The 14,294-nt window shown below is 39.5% G+C and overlaps 1 protein-coding gene across 2 annotated transcripts in view; it reads left to right on the forward strand.

Moving 5' to 3' along the window:
- LOC139460901 (serine/threonine-protein phosphatase 6 regulatory ankyrin repeat subunit B-like) overlaps positions 1-13,733 on the forward strand; it is a 31,867-nt gene extending 18,134 nt beyond the window's left edge. Inside the window, exons 3-9 of one of the 2 annotated variants that reach the window (XM_071242374.1) lie at positions 1,443-1,718; positions 3,539-3,689; positions 4,268-4,318; positions 4,579-4,592; positions 5,883-5,921; positions 6,367-6,426; positions 7,391-13,733. In XM_071242374.1, coding sequence (XP_071098475.1) covers positions 1,443-1,718; positions 3,539-3,689; positions 4,268-4,318; positions 4,579-4,592; positions 5,883-5,921; positions 6,367-6,426; positions 7,391-11,886 — 5,087 coding nt within the window. In that variant the 3' untranslated portion in view covers positions 11,887-13,733. The remainder of the gene's footprint in view (positions 1-1,442; positions 1,719-3,538; positions 3,690-4,267; positions 4,319-4,578; positions 4,593-5,882; positions 5,922-6,366; positions 6,427-7,390) is intronic. The other variant, XM_071242375.1, reaches the window with a different exon arrangement.
- Positions 13,734-14,294: the final 561 nt, after the last annotated feature.

The raw sequence follows: 14,294 nt of genomic DNA on the forward strand, positions 1-14,294 counted from the left end.
ACACACACACGCAAGCACGCGCACGCACGCACGCACGCACACACACACACACACACACACACACGTACACACGTATGTGCGTGTATATGTGTATCGATCATTGCACTAGTCGGAACTAATGCCGGTGTCATAGATGCCATATAACAATTTAACATGGACACATCAATCAGACACTGAGTCGACCAGACCTTGTTTTATCATCTTAATCCTAAGCCCTATGCAGAGTAACAACATGAACCACAGACTTACACCTCTGTCCATATAAATACAACACAGCAGACCTTGTTTTATCATATTAATGCTAAGCCCCAGGCAGAGTAACAACATGAACCACAGACTAACACCTCTGTCCATATAAATACAACACAGCAGACCTTGTGGTATCATCTTAATGCTAAGCACCAGGCAGAGTTACAACATGTACCACAATCTTACAGCTCTGTCCATAAAAATACAACACACCCCTGTCTATGAAGACCACCAAATAATAACGGGTCCGTCGAAGAGTCCTTTACTGATGGTGGTGAATTACATGCTTTTGAAAAATAATATATCATTTTCTTGACAAAAAGTGAATACAAAACATACCTTAACTATTATTTCTATCAGTTGGCTGTCATGTGAGACCGATACTTACCTTGGGACAGTCTGCCAGATGAACTTCTGTCGTCTGCTATTGTCAGCCATTGTGGAAAGGGAGCAGTCATTGCTTTCAATTGTGCACTATTTTCTCCAATAGCAAATCATAACGTTTACATAACAATAAACATATAACTAAATGAAGGCAAACTAATGTTATGCTTTCAATACGTTTTGACCTGCCCATAACCCTTCTTTGGCAATTTATACTTATTTGATTGAAAGACCAGTACTAGAAGCATCACAAACATTTACGTTTTAAACAAAATACATATTCATGGTAAAGAATTATCCATGTATATGTAGTTGTGCTCCTTCTAAATAAGTTAGGGTGGATGGGGGGTGGGCAGTCGTCTAAGGCACCGCGAGTTGCGTCCTTTGAGCACGCCAGAAACCTATGATGGGTTCGCCCCAAGTATGCTTCAAGATTTGTCAGGACCATACCCGTGCTCATGGGTTTCACCGAAGTGGTTAACGTCTGTGACCTACATCACTTCGGTCTTTCCTTCCACTTTAAGCTGACAAGCTGCAGTATTACTGGAATACTGTTAAAAGTGGCATTAAACCCAACTCACTCACTCTAAATAATGGACAGACCTCCTAAAGACATGTTAGTGCCTGATTAGATATTCCAAGCTTTCCGTTGATCACAAATACATCGTGATATACCTCCGGTAGACCTTTTCCCAATGTTGACCACTGACACCACTGTTCTATTGTATACACTACATAACTATAACGTGATTGTCAATGTGGTCGTCTGACCCTTTTATTTATATTTTTCATCTTTTCACTACTTACAGCATACGGACAAGACAGCTGCACTTGGGGAAAATATGGAGACAACTGCAGCAAAGACTGCCCTTCCAACTGTATCGCCAATCCAGGGAGAAACATCAGGCACTGCCACAAGGAGACAGGGAAGTGCTCGGAGGGATGTGTGCCGGGGTGGTTTGAGGATCTCTGTGATCACGCCTGCAGCAAGAACTGCTTGAGAAACATCTGTAATCGGCAAAATGGAATCTGCTCGTTTGGCTGTAGTGGAGACTATAGAGGCGACTATTGTAACATTGGACAAGGTTTGATTTTCAAATGATTCAGTTCCGTTATGATTGATGATGATCTTGATTGACTTTATTTGCGTCGTAATATTGTTCTTATCAAATAAGCAAAATACTTCATTCAGCATGTTGAAGTAGTGTATTTAATCAATCGTATTTACCCTGCACAGTGGCCTGAAATTCTGATCCAGATCAAATTATACTGGACATAAAGATAAAAGGATGCCTAGTTGCTGGCACATGGCGTGTTTCAACTATAAATTCTGGAGTTGTTTATTGCCTTTCGTTTTTGCCTCAGTATGTTTTCTGATATATGCATGATATGCAATCAGCCAGGAGAAGAGACGTTATAGGAGCTTTGGTACAACTGTGCTTTGACGTCATAAAGACGTTTGATGTTTACGTTCTTGAGTGAGATTGGACTGTACCAAAATATCTCACTTTTCTCTCCATAGTTTGTAATGTAATAGAAAACAATATTTCAAAACATGTCAGCATACATATCTACTTTCAATTCACCAGACAGTATGTCTTAAAACTGCACTTATTTCATAAACAGTTATAAATCGGAAACTGAGTTAAATTGTTGGATGTCATGTTTCTCTGTCATAAATATGAATTGAAGCTTGTGATTTTTTTAACGTGAAGATACTGTAGTTTTAAACTAATGGAAAGTGGAAATGTGATCTTTCATTCATGTCTGTGTGTGTTTGTGTGTGTGTGTTTGTGTGTGTGTGTGTGTGTGTGTGTGTGTGTGTGTGTGTGTGTGTGTGTGTGTGTGTATATATATATATAAGGAAAGTGTATTTAAATCTGTATTTATGCTCTACTTTGTATTGAGCACTCACTTCTGCAATTGGATCATACTTATGTACACACACACACACACACACACACACACACATATATATATCGTTTTGCAACTCTGAGTTTCACGCACCCATGCCTGATGATCGTACGCAATACCATGGGTGCGTGAAACTCAGAGTTGCAAAATGATATAAGGAAAGTATATACAAATCTGTATGTATGTATGTATGTTTGTATGTAATAATCTAGTCTGGACCAGACAATATGGTTATGGACATCATGAGCATCAATCCACCCAATTGGGATACGATGACATGCAGCAACCAAGTCAGCGATCCTGTCCACCCAATCACGTAAGTCGCCTGATACGACAAGCACAGTCGCCTGGTACGACAGCATGGGTTGCTGAAGACCTGCACACTACCTGGATCTTCACGTGTCTTTGCAAAGAAACGTTGTGATTTTGAAAACACACTAACGTATGTATGTATGTATGTATGTATGTATGTATGTATGTATGTATGTATGTATGTATGTATGTATGTATGTATGTATGTATGTATGTATGTATGTATGTATGTATGTATGTATGAATATATATATATATGAACGTTTAGGTATAGAGCATGTTGCATATGTATTTGCCCTTAAAATAGTCATGGTTGCCTTTACAAAGTTTGTTTGTTGTTTGTTGTTTAACTCCGGTTATTAAATAATCTAGTCTGGACCAGACAATATGGTTATTGACATCATGAGCATCAATCCACCCAATTGGGATACGATGACATGCAGCAACCAAGTCAGCGAGCCTGACCAGTCAATCCTGTAAGTCGCCGCTCACGACAAGCATAGTCGCCTGGTACGACAAGCATGGGTTGCTGAAGACCTGCACACTACCTGGATCTTCACGTGTCTTTGCAAAGAAACGTTGTGATTTTGAAAACACACTTTGATATAAATCTAAACTATTGTTCGTTACATTGTAGATTTGTATTATTATTATTCTTGTTTTTGAAAACATATGTTAGTAGACGCATCTGCGAAAGGTCCTATTGACTCAACCACGAACGGTTCTATCAACACCACCACAACACAACCCACGAATCTTGCTGCGACTCTTGTCCCTGTGTTTATCGTCATCATCGTCGCTATCATCCTTGCTGTGGTGTTGCTCAGACGGTAAGTGTATGTTTTACTCAAAACGGGTAAGATTCAGAATGTTACTGTTGAATGAAATGAAACAATACTCATCCTTCCTGACATTTTCCGCAGTATCAATAGTAGGGTGAAAGGCGTCGTGCATGTTGCATTCATTGGGAAATAATTTTGAATATACATGTGACCCGCCAGGAGAAAAGGTAAGGAAGGATATAATTGTGCTGTGACGTCATGAAGAAAGACGTTTCACGTCAACTTACTTCCGTACGCCAAGTCTCATGACTACAGACATATGTTATTTTGCTCTTGTTCGTTAGTGATGTAATAAAAACATTATTTCAAAATATTTCAGAATTCGAATAATCAGTCACTATATCTAAATTATAACAACAATTGTTGCTTGACTTGTAAATTGTATTTAGATGATCCTAAAAACCTGTAGTTTTGAAAGAATAAGATGTCAAAATGTCATATTTCCCTCATAACGGACTTACTTCATGAAGGGTCAGACCATGTCACTATTACAAGTGCAAAATGTAATGTGAAATAATACAAACTATTACTTTCAATACTTGGTTTTTGCTTCTGATGTTTTGCAGAAGGAGGAACGAGTCGAGAAGAAAACGGAAAGGGGGGCGTCCAGATAACAGGTAAATATAAAGTTTTGATTATCCGCTGAAACATATTCCACTGGCCATAAAAGACAAACCAGCAGTGAACAGTAAATGAATCACGAATAAATACATTGTTGTACCCGTTTCTCCCTTGAAGAAATGAAAGGTACAGAATTAATAAATCACAATCTCGTAGCTAAGTGATGTTATGATCGATGCTGTAAGTATATCTGTCTCGAATGATGTGTACCGACTATGATATACTTTGTAAGACAAATGTATTCTTTCCTTTGCAGTCCTGCTGAAGATGGTAAGTATACCTCATTCAAAAGTAATGAAGATATAGCTGGCCGGGTATCCACATGTCCACCAAGAATATATCAGGCCCTCACTGCTATCTGTAGTGAACACTATTCCTGTATCATTTATTTCCCTAAGGTACTGAAGATCATTAACATCAACACCAGATCACAATCAGTCTTGAATCATATTCCAAAGAAACAATACACAGATGAATATAAAAAGTATATTTATCGAAAACATGTTTTACGTAAACGTATGTAGCGACCATTGGACATAATATGGAACGCCAGCTTTAGAGACTAATCAGTCCGGGTTATCTGAAAATAGGTAGGTATTGAATCCTAAATGATTGAAACGTGAAGGTTAACACAGAAAACGGTACATACCAAACATTTATTTTTGTGTGAAATCAGTAAATAACCACACAAGATCAATGAACAATCAACAATTTAAATTTAACCACACAGGGTTAGGTTTACAGTCGTGAAAAGGCAATACAATGGGTATGTAAACAGTAAACAGAGTTGGAAGCAGGCAGAATAAAGTCATTGTTTCTGATATACATCGCAAGTGAAGTAGGAGGAGACATTGAATCGCCCTCGAATTGTCCTTATACAGGTACACCTGACCTTCCAGAAACGATTCGCTCCGAGTAGTCACTTCCGGGTGTAACGACATATGTATACAAGCTCCCTACCCACTCTTTGTACCGGGAGGAAATGGGGGTGTCATTCGCTGGGACGGGGGGCGGTCGGGTAGCCTAGTGGTTAAAGCGTTCTATAACCACTTGCACACATATAAATAAACTTTCTCAAATTCTTTCATTTTATGGAATGCCCTTTTTATACCAAAGGTGATATCCTAGCGTCAAATAATCTGGAAATAATATTTTGAGAATGATGTTTTTTTTATTGATTAATACCACTCTAGCTTGAACAGCGATATTGCATAAAGCTTGTGTCCATGACACCCAGCTGCTAAACAAAACAAACCTAAATATTTATACCCGTTTGTGACTTCCATAAGTTGTCGATTCACAAACAAATTACCCTATTATACAGCCGTCCACCTTTCTGACAAAAAACTACAATTCATCTTCTATAGTGTCTGAAATTAAAGTCAAATCAAGTGGAAAGAGCAAAAATAAAACTTATATGATATCAGGATGTAAATGTGCACCAGAAAACTGCTCCTGTTCCATTACCAAATAATCATCATGTTGTCAAAACCTTTGGCTTATTTGTTTAAAATGTTTCATTTGATAGTAACAAAATATAAAACGTAAACTATGTTCCAGTGCGCTTGTTGGAGCAGCAGCCTGAAGCAGGTCAGTGCAGTGAGTACACTCTGATCGTTTCATTATTGTAGCGGTAAATTAATGAATGTGGAGTAATTTAAAGTTACATTGTTGCTCTCTTGTATACGTTGTGTGGGGTGGGCGGGTAGCCTAGTGGTAAGAGTGTTCGAACGAACGCCGAAGACCCAGGTTCGATTACCGACATGGGTACAATGTGTGAAGCCAATTTCAGGTGTTCCCCGCCGTGATATTGCTGGAATATTGCTAAGGTGGCGTAAAACCATACTCACTCACTCAATTGTATACGTTTTTATACAATAGACGCAATTGTTTCAGTCTATTCAAATTCTTAGCTTTATGGAACATAAAGAAGGTAATCTTCAAAACAGATGTCATATTCTTGACTTCTGAACAAATGAGTAATGCTGCAACCCACAAGCTTCAGATATGCACAGTGAATCCATTGAATTTATTGTTCTGACAGCATCGCCAAGAGATGAGAATACTCTCTGCAGCCATTCAGACGGAGAGAAGCTACCAAGAGGTATGAACTGGGTTCCTCCATATAAGGCTTGTTGTAGCAGTATGTGTATATGATACAGTCAATGTAGCAGTATGGGTATATGATACAGTCAATGTAGCAGTGTGTGTATATGATACAGTCAATGTAGCAGTATGTGTATAAGATACAGTCAATGTAGCAGTATGTGTATATGATACAGTCAATGTAGCAGTATGTGTATATCATACAGTCAATGTAGTAGTACGTGTATATGATACAGTCAATGTAGCACTATGTGTATGTGATACAGTCAATGTAGCAGTATGTGTATATGATACAGTCAATGTAGCACCATGTGTATATGACACAGTCAATGTAGCAGAATGTGTATATGTTACAGTCAATGTAGCACTATGTGTATATGCTACAGTCAATGTAGCAATATGTGTATATGATACAGTCAATGTAGCAGTATGTGTATATGATACAGTCAATGTAGCAGTATGTGTATATGATACAGTCAATGTAGCAGTATGTGTATATGATACAGTCAATGTAGTAGTATGTGTATATGATACAGTCAATGTAGTAGTATGTGTATATGATACAGTCAATGTAGCAGTAGGTGTATATGATACAGTCAGTATGCAGAATCAGGCATTATGTATATTAAAGTTACTTTGATCTTCAACAGCTGAAAATATATCCAAATTAAATTGAGAAAAATAAATTAAGGAGTCTAATTCAGTCAATCTGTCTTAAATCCAGTCTCATTTTGTTTGAATCAGCTGATATACGTATTACCTGTCATTTTGAAGTCAATGAACAAATTGCTGGATGGAAGACATTTACTGTAGCATAGACACATGTGTACATACTCGTCGTACATTCACCATTATACTATTAGACAAGCACAGACAATGTCCTTTAGGAAATATGTTTCTCTCAAGATTCACCATTCAACAAGAATATATAATTTCACTATTTGTTTGTTTTACCTAAACAGATCGGCCATGCCAGATAGAGGATATCAAAGACCTATTCATTGAAACTGAGAGTTTCAAAGAGGTGAAAGAGAAGCTGAATAGGTTTGGCCATGTGACAATAAGCGGTGCTCCAGGAGAAGGTAAAACATCCATGGCCCTGATGCTGGGAGCTGAATACAGGAGGCAGGGGTATGAGCTGGTACTGGTTGAGGATGTTGGTACTGTTCAGTTGTCCAATTGCCTAGGTCAGGGCAAGGACGTGTGTGTCATATTCGATGACATATTTCAGAAGGGTGGATCTATGGATGTACATCGCCTGAGACAAGTTCTCTATGAGCTCCATGGACATCTTGAACAGTGGAAAACCAAGCTGGAAACAAGGTACCACAGTCTCCAGCAAACACGAGGAGCGGAACAGAGGAGGACCGACCAACCAAACCTGTACGTTATATTCACCACAGATAGCAACAACCTTGAATGTGCAATGTCAAAACTTGAAGGCCATATCTTTTTCCAAAACTCTTCAGTGGTAGACTTGACCAAATCAAAGAAAATGGAAGAGAAGAAGGCCATATGGTTGAAACACAAAAGTCACTACAAATGTGAAACTGACGTTGATGTGACTACAATTATTTCATACGAGGAAACTGTTGGTTTCCCTCTGGCATGCAAACTTTTCTCAACACACGTACCTTTTCAAGAGCTCAAGGAAACGTTTTTTGAAAGGTCTCTGTTTTATCTTCAACGTGATCTGCATAAGGACACAAGTCAACTTGATGAACAGTCCCTGGAATTGCTGCTGAAGTCAATGCGTGATGGTGAAGTGAAAATCAGGCAACTGGAGACTGAATCTGATGCACACCTGAAACGTGTTTTGACTCTTGTCTCATTATTCCATCCTCTTATACATGATACATGCATGTCTGCGTTATTGAATACTAAGCCAGAGCTTGCCCTTCATAACTGCAGTATAAAGTTTATCTGTGAGCATGCACCTAACCAGCAACACAACACTGCTCATGTAGAACAGAATGCCATTCATTTCTCAGATGCCTACAGTGACACCATTGCTGCCAGGCTGGCTGAAGCTGTTGTTGCTGGCACGTTCAGTAAGTACACCATGCATCCCATGTGGAAAAGGAAAGACATAGAAGATAAAGTGTACCAAATGCTTAAAGATGTAGGCACTATGTCTCCTGATTCTAAGCACAGCGTTCTCCATTATGCCTGTTTCTCTGGGAACAATGACATCATTGAAAGATTTCTCCCTCACTGTGACATCAATAGACGTGCTGTGAATGGCTGGACGCCAGCTATGTTCGCTGTTATTGGTGGACAGAAGAACACCTTGAAACTTCTCGTAAAGCATCAAGCTGATATCGCATTATGTGATTCCTCAAACAACAACCTATTCCATTTGGCTTGTCAATATGGGGATATATCAATGTTGGAGTATGTGGAAAGAGTGATGACAAAAGGTAGTGCTTGGCATATCAATTGCCGAGGGATGCAGGACATGACACCAATTATGTGTGCAGTTATCTCTGGAAGGAATGATCTTCTGGACTATCTTGTAAAGAAGAAGACAACTGATTTAACATTACGAGATAGGAACAACAACACAGTTCTTCATCTGGCATGTATGTGTGCAAATGAGTCCATTGTCAATTCGTTGCTGCCATTAACATATAGAGATTGTCAAGGGGAAAATGGCATGACACCTTTAATGTGTGCACTATTGTCTGGGAGGATGGACATATTCAACCTTCTCATGTCACACAATGCAGACATCTCTTTGACTGATGATGACAACAACATCCTCCTTCACTTGGCCTGCCTCCTTGATGATATACCCCAAATTCTACTTACAGACTTTGACATTGATGTTCCAGGAAGTCATGGTTGGACACCTGTAATGAAGGCAGCTGTCAATGGAGCAGCGCATGCATTTGACCTGCTTGTGGAAGCAAAAGCTGATCTTTACCCGAAAGATGACAACAGCAACAATATCCTTCATCTCGCATGCCATGGTGGACATGACTCAATTGTGAAATATCTACTATCAATGTATGGAATCAATGCTCCTGGAAATAATGGATGGACGCCAGAAATGTACGCTGCTGCCAATGGAGAGAAGAACGTGTTTGACCTGCTTGTGTCAAATGGGGCTGATTTAACCCTGAAGGATGACTACAACAATTCAGTATGTCATTTAGCATGTGCAGGTGGAAATATGTCCATCGTGGCATATTTACTTCCAAAGTATGAAATCAACAGTCGGGGTGAGCACGGGAGAACTGCAATAATGAATGCTGCCTGGTCAGGCCAAAGTCATATTTTCAAATTTCTTGTGTCACAGGACGTTGATCTTAAACTGACTGACGACAACAATGACACGGTGCTTCATTTTGCCTGCGAGGGAGGGGACGCAGCCATTGTGGAACATCTCCTGACAAGAGCTGACCTCAATACTCGAGGAAGGAATGGCTGGACCCCGGTCATGGTCGCAGCTCGCTTTGGAAAATTAGATCCTTTCAACTTGCTTGTTTCAAAACAGGTAGATCTCAGATTGACTGACGACCAAGGTAACAACATTCTTCACCTTGCATGTCAGGGTGGAAACAGGTTGATCATAGAGCATCTGCTTCCACAGTTTGACATTAACAGTCGGGGACAGGATGGAAGGACGGCTGTGATGTATGCAGCTGTCAATGGACTGAGAAGTGTATTTGACCTGCTTGTCTCAAATAAGGCTGATGTTTCACTAAAGGATGACAACAACAACTCTGTATTTCATTTAGCTTGTCTGGGTGGAAATAGTTCAATTGTGGAAGAACTATTTCCAAATGTTGACATCAACAGCGTGGGTGACAATGGGAGAACAGCAATCATGAAGGCAGTTTATGCTCGAAACAAGGGTGTTTTTAATTTTCTGGTCTCAAAGAACTCCGATCTGAAAGTGATAGATAACTATAGAGACAATGTGCTACATTTCGCATGTAAGGGCGGGGACAAGGCTATTATTCAGTGCATTATTCAAAGGCTTGACATCAATACCCGGGGAAGGAATGGTTGCACACCAGTTATGATTGCAGCTCGGTTTGGAAACAGACATCTTTTTAACTTGCTTGTTTCAAAGGAAGTGGATCTCACTATGACTGACGACCACGGTAACAACTTGCTTCACCTTGCATGTCAGGGAGGCAACAGGTTCATCATAGAGCATCTGCTTCCACTGTTTGACATCAATAGTCGCGGACAGGATGGCAGGACGGCTGTGATGTATGCAGCTGTCAGTGGACTGAGGAGTGTGTTTGACCTGCTTGTCTCAAATAAGGCTGATATGTCACTGAAAGATGATTACAACAACTCTGTATTTCATTTAGCTTGTCTTGGTGGAAATAATTCTATTGTAGAATATCTCCTGCAACAGAGTGATATCAATTATCTGGGATTCAACAAGAGATCTGCACTAATGGAAGCAGCTTTGGCAGACAAAAGAAATGTATTTGACCTTCTTGTGTCGAAGGAAGCTGACCTGAATCTGATTGATGACTACAATGATAATGTTCTACATTTTGCATGTCAAGGAGGAAACACAGCCATTGTAGAATATCTTCGGGAGATATTGGACATTAATGAGAAGGGACAGAATGGCTTGACACCAGTAATGCATGCAGCTAGGGCTGGTCAGAAGAATGTGTTCAATCTGCTTGTATCACAACAAGCTGAGTTGAATCTGCTTGATCGCACCAGGAACAATTTACTGCATCTTGCCTGTCAGGGGGGAAACCATTTCATCATAAAGTATCTCTTGCCACTGTTTGACGTTAATGGTCCTGGAGAAGACGGGTGGACGCCAATCATGATGGCAGCTCTCAGTGGAAAGATGGATGCTTATGATATGCTTGCATCAAACGGGGGCATTCCATCCCTGACTACTCCACAAAATGATAATGTTCTTCATGCAGCTTGTCAAGGTGGTAACAAGGCCATAGTAAGTAAGGTCATTGACATCTTTGACATCAACACCAGGGGAAGGAATGGTTCCACACCTCTGATGAGGGCTGTTATTGGAGGCCACATTAGTGTGCTGAAGTTCCTGATGTCTCGTTCAGCTGACCATACTCTGGTGGACAATGATGGGCTCACCCTTCTACATCTGGCTTGCAAATATGGTCACCTCAATGTTGTGAAGCACATCTCAGACAGGTTTGATATAAACACTAAAAACAAGGCTGGTTTAACATGCATCATGACATCAGTACTGTATGGTAAAGTTGCAGTATTCGAGTACCTGCAAAGTAGAGGTGCAGATTTGTCACTAGTTGACAACACAGGGGATGACGCCTTATATCTTGCCCTTAAAGTAGACTGCAAACAAATCATAGAAAAACTGTCATCAGGTAGAGAGTCAGAGAGGAACGTCACACCATGGAATGCCCTTGTGATATCAGGAATGAGATCAGATGTGTATCATCTGAATAAAGACCGGCAAGTTTCCCTTACGCTCTAGTGATACCATTGTAGAGTATGTTATTGACAACTTTGACATCAACGCGAGAGGAAGGAATGGCGAGACACCTCTGACGAGAGCAGTCCGTTGAGGTCACATTGCCGTGTGCAGAACTTGGTGTCCTTCAGTGCTGACCGTACTCTGGTCGACAAATACTGACATAATCGTCTACATCTTGCTCGTCATCAAGACAACTTGTAATGATGATATTGTTATTGATTATTTTGATATCAACTCAAAGGACAATGTTGGTGTGACTCCTGCAATGACGGCAGCACTACACCAGCAAGCTGCAGTACTCAAATACAATAAAGGCACATATCTGACTTAAGTTGACAACGCGGGAGACGATTCCTTTTCTCACGTGGTTAAGTTCGGAAGCAGACAAATCAAAAAGCAACTAGAAAGCAAACAAGAAAAGACACTGACTACATGGAATGAACTTTTGACGCCCTTCGTAAGAATGAAAAAAAGTCGCATTGTGTGTATAAAAGGACACACTTTACACTGAAAACTATAAATGCTGTATTAGTATTGACTGACAAACTTATCTATACATCAACATTCAACAGGTTACCGTCCATAAGCAAAATGGAAGGTGGATTGGTTGGTTTGTTGCTTAACGCCGCACTTAGCAATATTTCAGCTATATGGCGGCGGTCGGTAAATAATCGAGTATGGACCAGACAATCCAGTGATTGACATTATGAGCATCAATCCACGCAATTGGGATTGATGACATGCATCAACCAAGTCAGCGAGCTTGACGATCCGATTCCGTTACTCGCCTTTTACGCATAGTCGCCATTTACAGCAAGCATGGGTTGATGAAGACCTATTCTAAGCATGATCTTCACGGTTACAATGTGGAAGGACTTGCCTGGGCTATTGCAGCCAATAGTTATTTTATATCTCCCTACAGATATTTAGTTCTTCACAACTTCAATTGTTTTTAGATTTAGCAGCCAAATGATGTAATAATCAGATTGGAAATATGTGTGATTGACAAACAGTATTTTGGTCTACTATTGTCTTTAGTATTACCATCTAAAAACACATACATGCAAGAGGAGATTTCATGTGGATGATGCTGCGTCATTTCTATTTATGTCATAGTTACAACACACCAAGGCGAGTTGTTTGGGCAGTAAGTCAATCAAATGCCAAGCCAAACCGTGCTCTTACTGCCTAAACAACGAGTAGGTGGGTGTGTTGTAAGTGACTTGTAGCACGGGTTGCGACGGTCATTCCAAAATAGCGCGAGCTTGTGTAAAATTTAGTTAAGTATAATATGACTGTTAACTTTAAACGTTTAACTTTTAATCTCATTGTTAAATCAAGTGTAAACTTTGGAATTTTCAAAGGCACATTAGAAAGGTCAGTTATTAATTTTCCGAACTTAGCAAAATGCGTTCTGTGTCCAGTTGTTTTAATGTTTGACAGTTAAATTGTAATCTTTTAATTAAGTTATAAACATTTATATTGGTTTTTGGTGTTTATTTACATTATTACTCTTGAACACTGTCGTAAGTTTGATATTTCTCAAGCTAGTAGGCGGGTCTTGCTGATCTTGGCACCAGCCAATGGTAATAATCTTTAACAAACCGTGCTTTTACTACCAAGATACAGCACCAGTAAGATCAAGGGTACTGCTCACAACCTGTGCTACATGTAGAAAGATGTGATATTCTTGTGGCAATTTTACCAACTTTGAACACATATATTACTACTACAAGAGATTGTGGAGAGACCCTACATGGTTACAAAAATGTAGAATCATGCTATTTACCTAAACCCTTACCTGTTGTTAAAACAATTTGGCAGTAATGTTGTTCTATTTCGTAATAAAATCGTAGCTCACTTCTGCTTTAGGCGGTTATTTGTTTCTGCAGAACCGATGTTTCTGTAAACAGCAGCTCCTCTGGAAAGCCACAATGACAAAGTTTGTAGACTTCCAGTAGTGTTATACAACCGACACAAGACAGAAATTACTTTTAAATCAACATTGACAAGGATGTGCTTCTTCAAGATAAACAATCACTGATTAAATGTAGTTTATTGCTGAATATTTATCAATGATTATTTTATGCAGTAGATCATTGTTGTGGCTACAAGAACCTCACGTACTTTAAAAGACATTTCCCAAAAACATGTAAATTTTAGTGATATCTAACAAACATTTGCTGCTTTCTAAAAGTGACCTTTCGACGGTTAGTGTAACACACATGAAAACAGAAGGAGGAAAAGATGAAACAATGTTGTTCAATAGACAATATACGTATGCAAGCTGACAAATATTCTACAATATCCACACGTGATCACCCCTCCTCCAATATATCATTAGCTTTGACTTGATTGCTGTATCATCAAATAAAATAACTATTGTGCTTTTGCATATGCATATTTCC

Source organism: Haliotis cracherodii, unplaced genomic scaffold (genome assembly GCF_022045235.1).
Source record: "Haliotis cracherodii isolate W230 unplaced genomic scaffold, xgHalCrac1.p SCAF_14, whole genome shotgun sequence".
NCBI lineage: Eukaryota > Metazoa > Mollusca > Gastropoda > Lepetellida > Haliotidae > Haliotis > Haliotis cracherodii.